The 15512-nt window shown below is 40.3% G+C and overlaps 2 protein-coding genes across 3 annotated transcripts in view; one reads left to right on the top strand and one right to left on the bottom strand.

Annotated features, from left to right (window-relative positions):
• Positions 1-1601, top strand: part of smc6 (structural maintenance of chromosomes 6) — a 38737-nt gene extending 37136 nt beyond the window's left edge. Inside the window, exons 27-28 of one of the 2 annotated variants that reach the window (XM_017421589.3) lie at positions 860-988; positions 1294-1601. In XM_017421589.3, coding sequence (XP_017277078.1) covers positions 860-962 — 103 coding nt within the window. In that variant the 3' untranslated portion in view covers positions 963-988; positions 1294-1601. Of the gene's footprint in view, positions 1-859 lie in introns of both variants that reach the window. The other variant, XM_017421588.3, reaches the window with a different exon arrangement.
• Positions 1602-4715: 3114 nt separating this feature from the next.
• The window catches only part of vsnl1b (visinin-like 1b), an 11304-nt gene continuing 507 nt past the window's right edge, over positions 4716-15512 (bottom strand). The window contains exons 2-4 of the mRNA XM_017421580.3: positions 10360-10526; positions 10044-10259; positions 4716-6692 (exon numbers count right to left, since the gene is read on the bottom strand). Coding sequence (XP_017277069.1) covers positions 6495-6692; positions 10044-10259; positions 10360-10521 — 576 coding nt within the window. The 5' untranslated portion in view covers positions 10522-10526 and the 3' untranslated portion in view covers positions 4716-6494. The remainder of the gene's footprint in view (positions 6693-10043; positions 10260-10359; positions 10527-15512) is intronic.

Genomic DNA, 15512 nt, shown 5'->3' with positions numbered 1-15512 from the left:
CTGATATGATGAATTTGAGATTTTCATTTGTTGTCATTTGTAATCATCAAAATTAAACGAAATAAACATTTGAAATATATGAGTTTGTATGTAATGTATGAATATAATATACAAGTTTCACTTTTTAAATGGAATTACTGAAATCAAACTACTTTTTCATGATATTCTAATTTTATGACCAGCACCTGTATGTTGTGAATGACTTTCACCTGCAAACACGTCAAATCTTAGCTCAGGATCTGTAAAGTTGGCTGAGTTTTAGCCATTTTTGTGTTTTCCAAGTTCAGTCGGCTTTGGCAGCCATCTTAAATTGGCCTGACTCTAAAAGTTAATCAGTTGTAGTTGTACACCCAAAAAAATACTTTCTGAGAGTTTTATTAAAATCCATCCAGTGGTTCATGAGATATTTTGTTAACAGACAACCAGAGTTGAATATGACGATTAATGGCAGAGTTCTGAACAAAGACTTTACAGGATCAGTTTCCTCTCAGAGGATGTAACAAGTATGGTGCTCTGCTACTACCACACCAAATTGTACCCCATTATCTGTATATTTGACTAGATTGAAGCCATTTTTGTTTTTGCTAAGGTTGATTAGCTGTGACGGCCATCTTGAACCTGGTTGACTTCATAAGTTAATCAGCTATAGATTTATATTCAGTGACTACTTTCTGAGAGTTTTATAAAAATCGGCCCAGTGGTTTAACAGTTATTTTGCTAACAGACAAACAGGTATTGTATGAAAACAATGCTGACGCAGCACCGCACCATTGTTTCCTTTTAAAAAAAGACTGAAAAAACCGATGCGTTGATAGTGATTGGAAACTAATTCAAATGTTTATTTTCCTAATCTTTTCAGTTTTCTTCTAACAAACGCCCTCATCAGAATCCACCACCTCCATGATCCTGAGAGACAAGACAATCACTCAGGGGACAAAGATGTGGAAACGTACACAAGATGAGCGCTCACGTGCACTATTAATGTAAAGTACGTGTTTGGGAAGGTTTAGTGTGTGTGTGTGTGTGTGTGTGTGTGTGTGAGGTGTTCACAGACACAGGTGAAACCTAAAATGACTTGAATTTAGATGTTTTTATGTATTTTATTCTTCTTTTACCTGTAAAAGTAAAAACCGAAGAATTTAGGAGAGTGTTCTTGTTCTTTAAGTTGATAAATGCATTTATTTGTACCGCATTTCAGAAAAAGGAATGCATGAAGACATACGGTTTATTTGCTGTTTCTTTAGTTCAGCATCACATTCTGTCATTTTACGATCCGCTTGGTTTTCTCCTCAGACTTTCTGGTTAAAGCCTCAGTTGTGCGGGCACTGTGAGGAAACGCATCAGATGATTGGAGATTTCTAAATCTCAGGTGTCAGGTTCGTCATTTTAAGCCTACTTAGACAAGTATTTCTGTAAATAGAATCCAAGAAGAAGTGTTTTTTTATTCAGTTCGCTCCAAGATTCCTCCCAGTCTAACCAGTGTTAGTGCTGCCGTCATGTGACACGCTCCCGTTTCCTCTTTGGGGAAAGTTGTTGTGCACTTCTAGACATTTTTTATTTTGTAAAACGTGACTGCATTAAATATTAAGAAGTCTTGATCACTTTGGTGTTGATTATGTTTCAAACACTTTCATTCATTTCCTCCTTCCATCCATACATACACATTATATACAGTGGATTGTAAATGTATTCACCCTTCTTGGTGACATTTCTATTTTGTTGACTTAATGTAATTGGATTTTTAATTTGATTTAATTTAAGTTTGTGCAGCAGTGGACTCTGAGCTTCAGATCGGTGGACTCAGTGGGCTCTTTTGAAAAAAACAACTAAATGATCAACTTTTTTAAACTTGCTCCTGATTCATTTTCTGTTCAGTCAAAAATATTTTTTGATGTTTTTGTTTTACAGTGAAGCACTTTGTCATATGTATCTTTAAAGGTGATGTGTAACTAAAAATTTTGGTTGCTTGATTAATGGTAAAAAAATATTTCAGAATAATGAAATTAAATGGGGAAAAAGGTTGTTTTTACTGAAAAATTGTATGTTTAAAGCTGAACTAAAAAGTGTTTTGAAGCAAACATCAGTTGAAAGAAAATCATAAAATATGCTTATTGTAAAATTAAAATAAAAATATACAAATCTTTTTTTAATAATGAAATATTGAAGAAACCACTCGAGTGTTTTTAGCTTTTTCCGTGACCCCCCTGATGTGTGATGCCCTCAGAATCGCTGAGGTTCACAGCATTCAGCCATTCATCAATGAGTGAATGAATACTGGTACAATATAGTTCAGTACTTTGGAATCAAATGTTCAAACCAGCCAGAAAATACCACTGGAATTAGATTTTTTTGGCTTCCTGAAAGATAAACACCTTCCTCAGATTTGGATCTGTAAGCTCCGATGTGGAAATTACTATCAGGACTCTGGTTCGGATCACTTCAAAAAGAAGCTCCGCTCCGACCCTCGCTACTGTGGTGAACTGGCTTCACGCCACAAAAACAGGACCTGTTGCCAGCAGCAGTTCGAACTACTTTTAATTTTAAAAGAAAGGCAAATGGAGAGGAGGACATCTCCACAGAGAAGGAGTCGAGAAACAACAAGTTTTACTTCAAACATGACATGAACACGTGCTGTCATTAAAAGGTCTGAGGTGCTTACAGGCCGACAGCCTGAGATCAGTTTGTGATTGAGGAAAAAATCTAAACAATCAATGTGTGATTAAACAAATAACATATTCTGAACCTGCTGTTGATTAATTTACTCTGGTGTGAGAGTTAATAAACGCTACTCTGGAGCGCGCTCACATTGTTTATGAGCTAACATCAAGTTAGCAACGTTAGCTCTCTCCTGCTATCATTATGTTGATTTGCAGTGTCGTGTGCTGACACGGATCTCAACGTTTCACATTCCCAACTCGGTCATTATGTGCGAAGTTTTGTCGGCCATGACGGTCCTGGTGATCATCAGAATCCGAATCTGAAGAGTTTTCATCTGATTTCAGAGATCCAGCTCTCGGTTCAGGTTCATACTGGTATGGTTGTAGAGCCATTACTCCCGCAAAGTCTTCCAGCATTTCTTCTTGTTCAAAAAAGGCTTCTTCTTTCATTTCCATTAGTAAATAACTGGACAGTAACAGCGTTCTTGGCCAGCTGGGACACAGCGCACATAATGAACCCAGGACAGAACTTCGTCCCACTAATCACCCCACTTTGGAAATTATTGACTTAAACGTTAAAAAAAGTTTATTTAAGTTTTATTTCAGAAAAACGGGTCCCTGGAATGTTGTGTGGATGTGTCTGACTAAATGACATTCATGAAATGTCAATTTTTTTTTTAGATTTGATTTCAGTTCATCTCCCAAAGCCACCTTCTTCAATAGTTCCAGCATCACATCTCTTCAGGTCCATCTCTAGGATCTTGGTTCATCTAACCTGGACTTTTTGTCCATTCTTCCTGACCAAGCGTCTCCATCTCCTTCAGGTTGGATGGGTGCTGCTTGTGATTCTCAGTTGGACTGAGGTCTGGATCATTCCAGGACCTTTAACTGGTTCTCCTTAAACCAGTGGAGTGTTTCTTCAGCAGAGAGTTTAGGATCGTTGTCTTGCTGGAAGCTGGACCTCTGTTTCTGTCTCAAACATCTGCAACAATCCAACAAGTTCCTCTGAAGAGTTTCTCTGTATTTTGCTCCGTCCAGCTTTCTTTTAACTCTGACCAGTTTCTCAGTCCCTGCTGATGAAAACATCCCCACATCATGATGCTGCCACCGCCATGCTTCACATTTCTCTGCATGATGAAAGGTGATATATTGACCTCAGACATGGTGTTGTTCTTAATGTTTGGTCTCATCTGCCATCAGTACCTTCTTCCACATGTTTGGGAAAGAAAAAGTTTTTTTTCCTGCCGCTCTTCAATGAAGCCCAGCTCTGTGCAGCTTCTAGTGTTCCTATTGACAGATCCTCCCATCTCCCAGCTCCATCAGATTTATCTTTAGCCTCCTGAATGTTCCTCCTCCTTACCTTTTCTGGGGGGTTTTTGTCTCTTGGCAAGTTTGCTGTGGTGGCATCATCCTTCCCTTTCCTATTGATGGATTATTGGAGCTCTGAGGGATGTTCAGGGTTCTGGGATCTTTTTTATAAACCAACCCTGATCTGTGCTTCTCCACAACTTTGTCTCTGACCTGTGTGGAGACTTCCTTGGTCTTCATGACTCCTCTTACTAAAAGGTGTTGATTCTGGAGGCTGTTATAACAGGTTTAGGTCATTTGACACTCACTAATTTAACTAATTTTGTGGCTTGTGAGGGTTAAGGTTTTTACCCATTTATCTTTATTAATATTGAGTACTTTTGGAGAATTATTGCTTTTAATCTAAACGGAAAGATTACCAAGAGGGATGAATACTTTTGTAACTTATTGTACACTGTGATGACAAATTAAAGAAAAAACCTTGTTTCCCCAGGATGACAGGACTCTATAAAGGTGAGCACCTTTAGTTTAATGATTATGAAAACTAGTCGAATCATATGCTGTGGCCTTTACAGTCCGCTGATCTCAACCCACTTTCATTCCCTCAGCACAGTTCTGCAGACTTGCAGAAATCAAAACCGTTCCGGTTGCAAATAATGACCTAAAATCCAGCGACACACTCTGTGTTGGTTTCTTCCTTCGGTTTATCACATGTGATGATCACACAGAGTAACTCCACCTGCCAGCTTGTGTCTTTTGAAAAAGCCTGTTGATGGTTTATTAATTTGAAACACTACAGTAATGACTTTGGGTGCAACACATGCCACATGTATAAAAGAATACAGTCACTTAGAATTATTTCTCATATTTGATATAAACATTTACTTGACAAAAAAAAAAAAAAAAATCCTGACATGTTGGTTGGACTAAAACTTCAATATAAATAAGTGCGACGCTGAAGAGTCTGTTTCATTTCGGTTACAGAGAAAACGATGACAAGCTTCTGCGCCTCCCACTAACTGGAAGCGAACAACAAGCAGACTCGCAGTCCATGCTTGCATAGCCTGCAAATGTGGGGGTGCAAACTGTTGAAAGAGAATTTCTGCAGTCGCTAAATGCCAAAATCTCATCGATCGGTTGCCGTCTGTCGGTGAAACCCTCTTTCAAAAGCTTCATCGCGCACCTCTCTGGAGGTTCCTGCATCTCTGAATGATCGCTGGGAACAAATCAATTGGAAGATGACACCTTTCAATAAAAAGTTTCTCCTTACAAAAAAGGTTTTACACAAAGGAATGCAGTGTGTCCAGTAAACATATACGAGGCTATGATTTTGTTTTCCCACCCCCCCACATTTTGCTGCTGTGGAAGTGGAGCTACTCTTACAAGGTCCCTAGCCCTGAGAGTGAGCTCCCAGCAACGGGGTCAGAAGCCTAGACTGTACTTATTTTGCAGTGCTCTTCATTTCTGTAAACATGTTGATATGTACTGTGTAAAATCACTTAAGTCGATGCTAACTTGATTAAAGATTTTTTTTTTGCCCCTCAAGCCTAACTCAAACAAGCAGCCTGAAAGGAAGCCAATTTCAGCGCACTGTGCCTAATGACAGCTGCAATTTTGGCCTTTCCTCCGGGTTAAGTGGCAGACAGTACAACACGCTCAAAGGGAAGGACGTTCCGTAGATATATATCTCTGCTCGTCCCAGAAGTCACCGAAGCAAAACATAGCACAGCGCGTTCATGTGAAAGCTCTTCTTTAGAGCCGAACCCACCACTGCGACCCGAACACCTTTTGGAAACTCAAAGGAGTCGCACACAGACTGCGGCTCAAACGGAGGGACTCATGCTCCCACGTTACAGGAGGTGAACTAATGCATCACGTACTGTACAGCCCATGCAACAAGAATAAATGAGGGTTTCTCTTTTACAGCCACCTAAAGATGCAAAAGGTAAGAGATTATATTTTCTGACACGTAATATATGCATGCAAAGAACCTACTCTTCGTGGTTCTGTTGTGTGAAAACATCTGGAACAGACAGGAGTCTTTCTATTCTCCGAGAGCTCACCAAGTCTGGATAGTAGAGACAGTTACAATTATCATAGGAATTATTGTTTTTGTTACTATTATGTTAAAGCATACAGCAGTTGCAGCAGTGAACACTGGGGATCCTAAATACTGCAGAAACAAAACTGAATGCAGTGCTCCACTGATATACAAGCTAAGGTTGGATGAGAGGGTCACTGTGCACAAATCACATTGACGTGTTTTTTTTTGTTTTCTTTTTTTTGAAATAGAAACCTATAACACCTTATAGCTACTTTCAAAATTATTCTGCATTTGACATTCTCATGCATACAACCACAAGAAGCGAGTCCATTGAAAAATAGTCCAAGCGTTACTTTTTGTTTTGTTTTGTTTTTTCTTTTTCTTTTCCTGTAGAAATGGCAGAGAACCTAATGAGACATTTAAACGTGTGCTGCTGTCCAGAGTGTGTGGATACAGACAAGGGGGAGGAGCGAGCGGGGGACGCCTCACTTCTGCATGTCACACTGCAGCAGGAGCACGATGGACGGGTCGCTCTTCGCCGCCTCCTTGAACTCCTCCAGCGAGATCTGGTCGTCGTTGTTCTTATCCATTTTGCTGAAGATCTTGTCCACCCTCTGCTCTGGTGTCAGACCGTCCTCGTTCATCTTCATCATGATCACAGTGCCCACCATTTTGTAGATGGCCTGTGGGGGAGGAGCAGTGAGAAATTAGCTGGGAAGTGTGCTTTGTTATCTAATACTGTACAATGTGTGTTTGCAAGTCTGTAGACAGATGCTTCCCAACCAGGTCTGCTCAACTAAATAGGTCAACTACAAGTCCCTGATTTTCAGTAAGAGCTTCAAAGTTGGAATCTTCTAATCACAAGACAGTTTTGTTTTTTTGTGTTGTAAATTAAAAATAAATTAATTTACCAAAAAAATTATTAAATCCATACTTGATTTACAATGGAACATAGTGAACATATCAATGTTTAAACGGAGAAAAAATAAGGTCATTTTAACCCCATCTCAAAAAGGTTGGTACAGGGGCAATAAAAGGCTGTAAAATTAAGTGGTACAAATAAGAAACAGTTGGAGAAGCATTTTGTAACAAGTTAGATTTATTGGCAACAGGTCAATAAGAGGACTGGGTATAGAAAGAGCATTTTAGAGAGGCTGAATCTGGGCAGAGGTTTACCAGTCTGTGAAAAAATGTATTTAAAACTAGTGGAACAATTTCAGAATAATGTTCCTCAATGGAAAAGTGGGAAGACTTGATATATCCTGTCATATACAGATCTTAATATCATCAACAGATTTCAAGAATCTGTAGAAATCTCTGAGCTCAAAGGACTGAAAGTCAGTATTGGATGTCTGTGATCTTGGGGCCCTCAGGGGCCACTGCATTAAAACCAGGTCTGATTCTGTTCTGGACATCACTGCATGGACTCAGGAACACTTCCACAGATCATTGTCTGTAAACACAGTTCACTGTACCATCCACTAATGCTGCTTAAAGCTCTATCAGGCAAAGAAGAAGCCAGATGTGAACACCATCCAGAAACACTGCTGTCTTCTCTGGACCAAAGCTCATTTAAGATGGACTGAGGGACAGAGGAGAACTGATCTGTGGACAGATGGAGCCAAATTTGAAATTCTTTTTGAAAACCACATCCTCTGTACTAAAGAGGAGAGGGACCATCCAGCCTGTTATCACCACAGTTCAAAGCCCTGCCTCTCTGATGGTATGGGGGTGCATTAGTGCCTCTGGCATGAGCAGCTTACACATCTGGAAAGGCACCATCGATGCAGAAAAGTATATACAAGTTTTAGAACATATGGTCTTATACAGACAATGAATTTTTCAGTGAAGGTCTTGCAGATTTCATCAAGTCAATGTTAAACCTCAGACTGCATCATTCCAGCAGCATGGCTTCATAGTAGAAGAGTCCAGGAGCTGAACTGACCTGCCTGCAGTCCAGACCTCTCACCAATAAAAATCATTTGACTCATCATGAAACAAAAAATCCAGTAAAGACTCAGGACTGTTGAGCAGCTAGAATCCTCCATCAGAGCAGAATGGGACAAAATTCCCTCTAAAACCTCCAGCAGCTGCTCTCCTCAGGTCCAGGATGTTTACAGACTGATGTTAGAAGAAGAGGAGAGGCTTTACAGAGGAAACATGGACCTGTCCTGATTATAAGGTGATGTTCTGCTGCCATTAAATTCAAAAATACCTTTTTTTCCCTTTTTTAAACGGTACAATTTCTTAATTTAAATCTTTGATATTTTTACTGTGTTCCATTGTGAATAAAATATGGGTTTATGAGATTAGCAAATCATTACATTCTGTTTTTATTTACATTACTGAACATCCTAACCTTCTTGGAATTGGATTTGTATTAAAAAACCGTATCAATGAGCTTCTCAATTTTTATCTCTGTGGGATGCTCTTTTTAAGCTATTCACGTCAGTATCTTGTTGTTAATTAACCTAATTAGATATGAGTGATGCTCTACTAAGTTTGTTTTGATGCTCCATGTTGGAAATGCTTTTAGATTTGTTGCTGGCATCCGATTGAGTACATTTTACAGTTTTACCACTAGAAATGTCTTCATATGTGTATTTTATGCAATTCATTGCATTCTGTTTTTACTAACATTTCAAACAGCATCCCAACATTCTTGGAAACACTAAGTCTAATTCTAGTAGCTCAAAGTTATTAAAAAAACCCTGAGAAAAGTAAGTGTTGCAGATTAATGGTTGAAATATCTTGCTTGGTATTAATGTTAAAGGAGACTTGAGGAAAGTCATCAGTTCAACAGTAAAAAAAAACAACAAATACCCAGAGATGTTTATATGATAGTTGTACATTTGGAGCAATATTTTTAGACCTGAAAAAGTTCTTCAAATCTCAAATGGTTCAGTTCATATAAAAACATAGATTTAAAGGCCTAGCATTGCTATAATTTTGCTAATTTTAGCTTTCTGCTACGGTTTTACTACATTTAGACTTCAGCTACTGCTGATCATTGTAGCTTTTACCTAGTTGTGCTAATTTTAGGTTTTAGCTTTGCTTTTTCTTATTTTAGTTTTTAAATATGGTTTGAGCTTGTTTTAGCTTTTAGCTAGGCTGGCACAATGGTGCAGCGGTTTGAGCTGCTGCCTCCCAGCAAGAAGGTTGCAGGATCACCTCCCAGACTTTCTGGTTGGAGTTCACATGTTCTCCCTTTGCTCATGTGGGTTTACTCCAGTTTCCTCCCACAGACCAAAAACATGCATGTTAGGTTAATTGGTAACTAGGTGTGAGTGAGAGGGTGAATGGTTGTTTGTCTCTATGTGTCTCTGCGATGGACTGGAGACCTGTCCAGGGTGTCCCCCTCCTCTCTCAGTAACTGCTGGAGATAGGCACCAGTTCCACGCGACCCGGAAAGAAGAAGCAGGTAAAGAAAGTGGATGAATCGTTTTTAGCGATAGTTTTACTTCTTTTAGCTTTTTGCTACAGTTTTCCTCATTTTATAGTTTTTGAACATGTTCATGTTTATAGTTTTCTAGTTTTATTGGTTTTTTCGATGTGTAGTTTTGTGGATTCAATTTTCTTCAAAGCCTAACAGAGCCTGAGTCTCCTGATCAGCCAGCGGTTATTTTCTTTTGTAACATTGTTTTATATTCTCATCCTGATGAAATGCTTATTTCATGATATTATTTTAACTTTTTTTTTTTTTAAAAGGAAAAATGTTGTACATTTTCTGAAAACGCTGTGTGACTGCAACAGACCAATAACTGGAAACATCTGATCCAACTCTGGAATAAAACACATTATGTTTATCGCAGTGGGAGATGTCGAATGTCACTGATACATATCAGATTTACTATACGGCTCGTGCAGTTAGAAATAGAAATATGTAATTTAATACAGCTGCAGGGTTGTGTCTGTGAAGCTGTGTGGGATTTCACTGCACTGCAGGTGTGCAAGAGATTGATCGTTGAAAAAAAAAACAAAAAAACAGCCAGCCCCCTGATGAGTGAAAGCTTAATGACTCAATAATCCCTCACCTCGATTATCTCCAGCATCTCCACTCTGGTGATTTTGCCGTCCCCATCCAGGTCATACATGTTGAAGGCCCAGTTGAGCTTCTGCTCGAAGCTGCCGCGGGACGTGATAGACAGGGCGCAGATGAACTCTCGGAAATCGATGGTCCCGTCTCCGTTCTTGTCAAAGGTCCTGAAGGCGTGCTGTGCGAATTTTGACGCGTCGCCGTACGGGAAGAACTGCAAATGTGGAACAGATGTGTGCTGTGATTCAAGCCGACCTGTGGCGTGGTTATATTCTCACAGAGACGCCTAGGAGAGGCAGCTGGCTCGAACAGACCTTGACATAAAGCTGCTGGAACTCCTCCAGGTTCAGCCTGCCAGTGGGGCAGTCCTTCAGGAAGCCTTTGTACCACTGTTTCAGCTCATGTTCGTTAAACTCTGTGTTCTTCACCAGATCCTCCATCACCTCGGGAGTCAGCTTGCTGTTTTGCTTCCCCATGATTCCTGTGATACAAAAACACATCAATAATACATTTCACCAGGCTTGTGAGGTGGTATCATAAAATTCTCGCTCTCTCTTTGAATGTTCACTTCAAACACAAGTGCGCCGACTGAATGTGCCTGTCGTCTTCTTGGATGTAAATATAAATGTGTCCCTGATGCTTATGATCTATTTCTGTGCCCCCTCAGTCTGTTCGCGCCAGGCGCTGACCTGGATCGTCTACTGCCGGAGCAGATCCAGTTCATCAAATGTTCGATCGCCGCTATCGGGTTTCCTCTGAAAACACTGTCCGATAACCTGACAGTGACAACAAAGCTTGTAAAAGAGACGCAGCTGCAGATCTGAGAGTGAGGGGGGGCGACATGCAGGAGCTCACAGCAGGCCCGCTGTAATCTGGATCAGAGGGGAATAGGGCTTAGAACTGAGTGCTCCGTGCCTAAAAGCAGCTGTGGAAAGTCCTGCTTGGATTAGGTTGTGTTAATGAAGGCACTCAGCAGCTCCAGGAGCCTCCTCTGAGAAGCTCCACATTCAGTCAGTGGTGGTTCTAGGGTTGGCACAAAGTGGCACCTGCCCGTGGAAAAACCTATTTTTAAGCTACTTAATATATGTATAATTGAACATTTTGTACTATGTTGAAAGTCAAGGGCATCTCCATCTATTTGTCTCTATTATTATTCTATTACTGATTTAGAATTCACACTCTTGAATATCAAAATGGTTGCACCCACCAATTGGACCAGGAAATTCCACCAGCAGAGACCGTTTCAAAACCCCCTGATGGTGAAACTGATAAATGGCAGATTACTGGTTTTCTTCTACCGCTGGGCCAGCATGTGGCAAAGTTTATCCATTTCATTTTACTCAGCACATACATTTATGTTGTAACACGGCCATGTTCTATCGAGAAAACAGCAACAAACTGAACAAACGGTGTTATGAAAAAGTTATTTTTAGCTCATGTAGCATTCTTTTACACTGCTACTGTCAGGATTTGGGGGTCTTTGGTTTTTTGTATTGAGTTTTTTGGTTCTTTAATTCTGTTATTTGGTTTCTGTGTTTAGTTTTGGTGTCTTGTTCCCTGTCCCTTTGTGTTCCTGTAATCACCTTTCCTCTGTTCAGTACCTGTCTAGCCTGCCTCAACCGTCCATACCTGTCCCTCGTTCAGAATCAGTCACCTGTGTCCACTTTCTAATCATCCTCAGCTTTTAAAACCTGGTCATCTCCTTCATTTCTCTGCTGGTTCGTTCTGTGTTTCACGTCAACGTGCTGTCTAGGTTCCCTCGTGTTCTTGGAATCCTGTTTGTAAGTTTTGATATTTAGTTTAGTTGCTGCCTCGTCAGCCCTTTGTTTTCCTTTTGTAAATAACTTTGTTTTACTTTTGAGTTCCACCTTGTCTGTCTGCATTTGGGTCCGACCAACTCTCCACCGACCGTGACAGCTACATAATTTTTGAAAAAGAGTTTCCCATTAACAAAAAACAAAAAACAAAAAAACAACTCTCGTTTGGCTAACCATTAGCCTAGCCTGGATGAAGACTTTTGCCTCTTTTTCCAGACTCCATGCTCTATGACTGATATCACAGCTGATAAGTTACTAACTCTTATTAACTATTAGACAGAACATCACTTCAAAGTTGACTGGACTATCCCTTTAACTACAAAATAAAATCCACTATTTATTCTAATCTAACCTATGACCCCCATGTGTAACAGACATAATCATGTTTGTGTTTGTGCTGTAGATCTTAGGCACTCAACTATAGCAAAACCTTTGTATCCTACATCACTTTCATGAACAAACAAGGCTGTTAAACAATGACACTGTCTTGAATATAGGATTTATTAAAACTTTGCCTGATATTTGAACATAAAGAGAAAAACCTTTCCCTCCTGCTGTCCCTCACTGGATATTGGGCCTGAAATCGTTCCTGATGTCCACATATTTGGACTGACACAACTCCCAGTCAATAGAGGATTCGACTTTTTGCCATCTTCATCTTTTTTTTTGCCAAAACTGATTAATTACTTTCTGTTCAGTTATGTAATTTTGCTTAAATGACCTGTTATTATCACACACACATATACAAATTTGATGTTAAATATACACATATATAACAGAAAGTCCCCACTGTTGGACACAGCAGGTTTTGCGGCACGCTGTTCCTGCGTTAAACAAGATTGCATGAGGTCTTGCATTAGTAGTGGCTGTATCAATGATCAGTATCGGAGCTGATCGCTGCTGACAGGACACTATGATACATGCACTGACGAACAACGGGCCACCCCATAACTGCAGATGAGTATGAATTAATAAAAATCATTTTAAATTCCATTTAAAATTGTCCAAATACTTGAAAATACACAGAACAAAACAATACACAGCAAGTTAAGTAATTTAGTAATTTACATTATATATTATATAATGTAATTACATAATATTATTTTGTGAGGCAAATGTTTTTTTTGTTTTTTGTGTGGGTTGTTAGTCTAAGTGAAATTAACTCCAGACAAGCAGACGTGTAAAGAACTTAATCACTTAAAGTGCAGTTATGTTCTGGTCTAGTTATAATTATTACAGCATTTGGTAATTTTATCACAGCAGCGATGGTGAGTTGGGTCGCCATTTTGCCCCTGATAATGTTTGACAGGGCTTGGTGGGAGGCTCAGGACAGCATTCTGTTGTCATCTGTACTCACTTAATGCATGATTTATGTTCATTCGAGTAAAATAAGAATTTTTCTCAGCGCTTATTTGTGATGACGCAGCATACAGCAGCACAAGACATTAACAATGTGTGGCTTTCACATGTAAACAATACAGGGTGATGCACAAAGGTCTCCTCAAGATGGCTGACAAAAGTCTCACCTGGTGGCAACAGCGACAGTATAATTTATAATTTGATGTAAAAAAAAATGGAACATTTGCCTTACTACAAAATAAAAAGCCTATTCAGATGATTTATTTCAGCTGTTGATTTTTGCAGTTATACGTGGCTCTCACCTTGTTCCTGTATGTTTAAATGTAAAATTTTAAAATAGGTTTAGTATCAGTTATTTGTTTGAGGCTTAAAGAAAAGTGTCATCCTGCACTGGGATTAACAGTCCCAGCCTATAGGGAGTTGGGAGGGTGTGTAGGCGAGACCTTTTTTATAAGTGGTACAGTCCCACGTGCCGAGTGCGCAGCCTCTGGCTCCAAAAATACAACAAAAACAGACTTTTGAACAACAGGAGGAAGTGGAGATGCTTCATCCATCTTTATTAAAATAGTAAAAATCACGTTTATATTCAAAACGACAAAAACAACTAAAATTCCTCCTGAAATATTTTCTTTCAGAATGATCCTAATACTCCATCCCACATGCTCCAGATCCACCACACTCAGGGATTATTGGCCTTTGATTTCCTCCAGGATAAAAGTCAACAGACTTCTGGATGGTCCTGACATTTGGGAACACGGCGTTGACAGAGAAGATGTCCACAAGTTGAGACAACATGTGGGACATATCTAGGGCCAACTCTCAGAAACTGAAAAAAAGCAACACTGATTGTAGAAGGTGGTGCAGAGGGAGGAGGCATTTTGTTTTTAGATAATATTTAGTTGGGATTATGCTATTTCTACTAAAAGTGATGTCATTGTGGAAAATGCTGAACGTTAACCAAACAAACATACACAAGCCCACATAAAGGAGTTAAAAAATAACAAGAAGTAGTCTCAGTTTTGCTACAGTTAGCTTTTAGCTGGTGTTTTGCTCCTTTTCCTGAGCCTTTTGCTACTTTTAGCTGGCATTTTGCTTTCAGCTAGTGTCCAGCTTCTTTTAGCTTCAGCAGCTCAGTTCAGCTCCTTCGGCACTGAGCATTCACACAGAACCGTTTCTCTATAAAGAGTTGGACAAAAAGCAGCTTAAGCGGCAAACTTCTTCATGGCTTCACTTCACCAAAGCACCCTTCTGTTTTCAACATCTTCCTCTGATTCTTCAGAACCGATTGGACAAAATCATTGTCTTCATTTCTCATCTATAAACAGATTTGTTTCCTAAAACTAAGGAACAAAGTGAGTTCCTCATCGACATAATAAGGAGCAGGTCTTCTTAGTGTCAAATGCTGAAAGGTCCCTTGCTTTAGGGGCCAGTTGTCAGCCTGGACACATGTCTGCAGCAGCAGCAGCAGCAGGATGACAGGAGGCTGGACTGCATTGACTCGGGCCTCCCACAACAAGCAGCACAGCCGATCTGCGCGCTGCGTTGCGCTGCAGCCAAAAATCACAGCAAAACCCACTTTTTAATCTGCATCCCCTGCAGGGCAGAACAATCCTGGCTCCCAGCTCGTGATTAGTCATTACAGCCGCAGATCTGAGAGTTTCTCCTCAAACAGGGCTGCCGTCGATGACCTTGAGGACAAACGTTTGGCAGAAAACGCGTAAAAACTGCGGCGTTTTCGAACCGGAGCAATCCGCCCGCAGGGTCGGATGGCGCAGGCCCGGGGCTGTGGAGGACAGGACAAACGCAGGCACAGAAACATATACATATGGATATTTTTCTTCTCGTATTGTTTGTGTTTTGGTTGGGAGGTAATGGGAGCCGAGTGAATGGTGCTGAAGCTAACCGCCTCCCGTGGAGCAGAGAGGAGGAGACGCTGCTGCATTCCGATGGAAACGACGCAGTGAGCGCGTTTTCACCTCCCGCACACGATCCCTGCTTCCTGCGCGCGCCCAGGCGGCAAATCGGCTCCGAAATGGAACAAACACACCTTTCTAATAAAAGAATTCATTCCACCACACACACATACATAGAGGCGCGTGCCTCTGCAGAACCACATTAAAGGCCAATTAGCTCCTTCTTTTTTAGAACATTTTCCTGTTTTGTTTTCGTGATTCCTGTTCGCTCTGATCCCATTTCTGCGTTTCTGTTTGATTCCAGACTAAACGCAGAGGTTTTGTTATGTTTTCAGGGGTGCGCAGGTGCCACTGATCCCCCCCACCACCACCATCACC

The sequence above is a fragment of the Kryptolebias marmoratus genome, linkage group LG10 (genome assembly GCF_001649575.2).
Source record: "Kryptolebias marmoratus isolate JLee-2015 linkage group LG10, ASM164957v2, whole genome shotgun sequence".
In the NCBI taxonomy this organism is placed as follows: domain Eukaryota; kingdom Metazoa; phylum Chordata; class Actinopteri; order Cyprinodontiformes; family Rivulidae; genus Kryptolebias; species Kryptolebias marmoratus.
The sequence above is the reverse complement of the archived record's forward strand: the minus strand, read 5'-3'. Positions and strand labels throughout refer to the sequence as shown.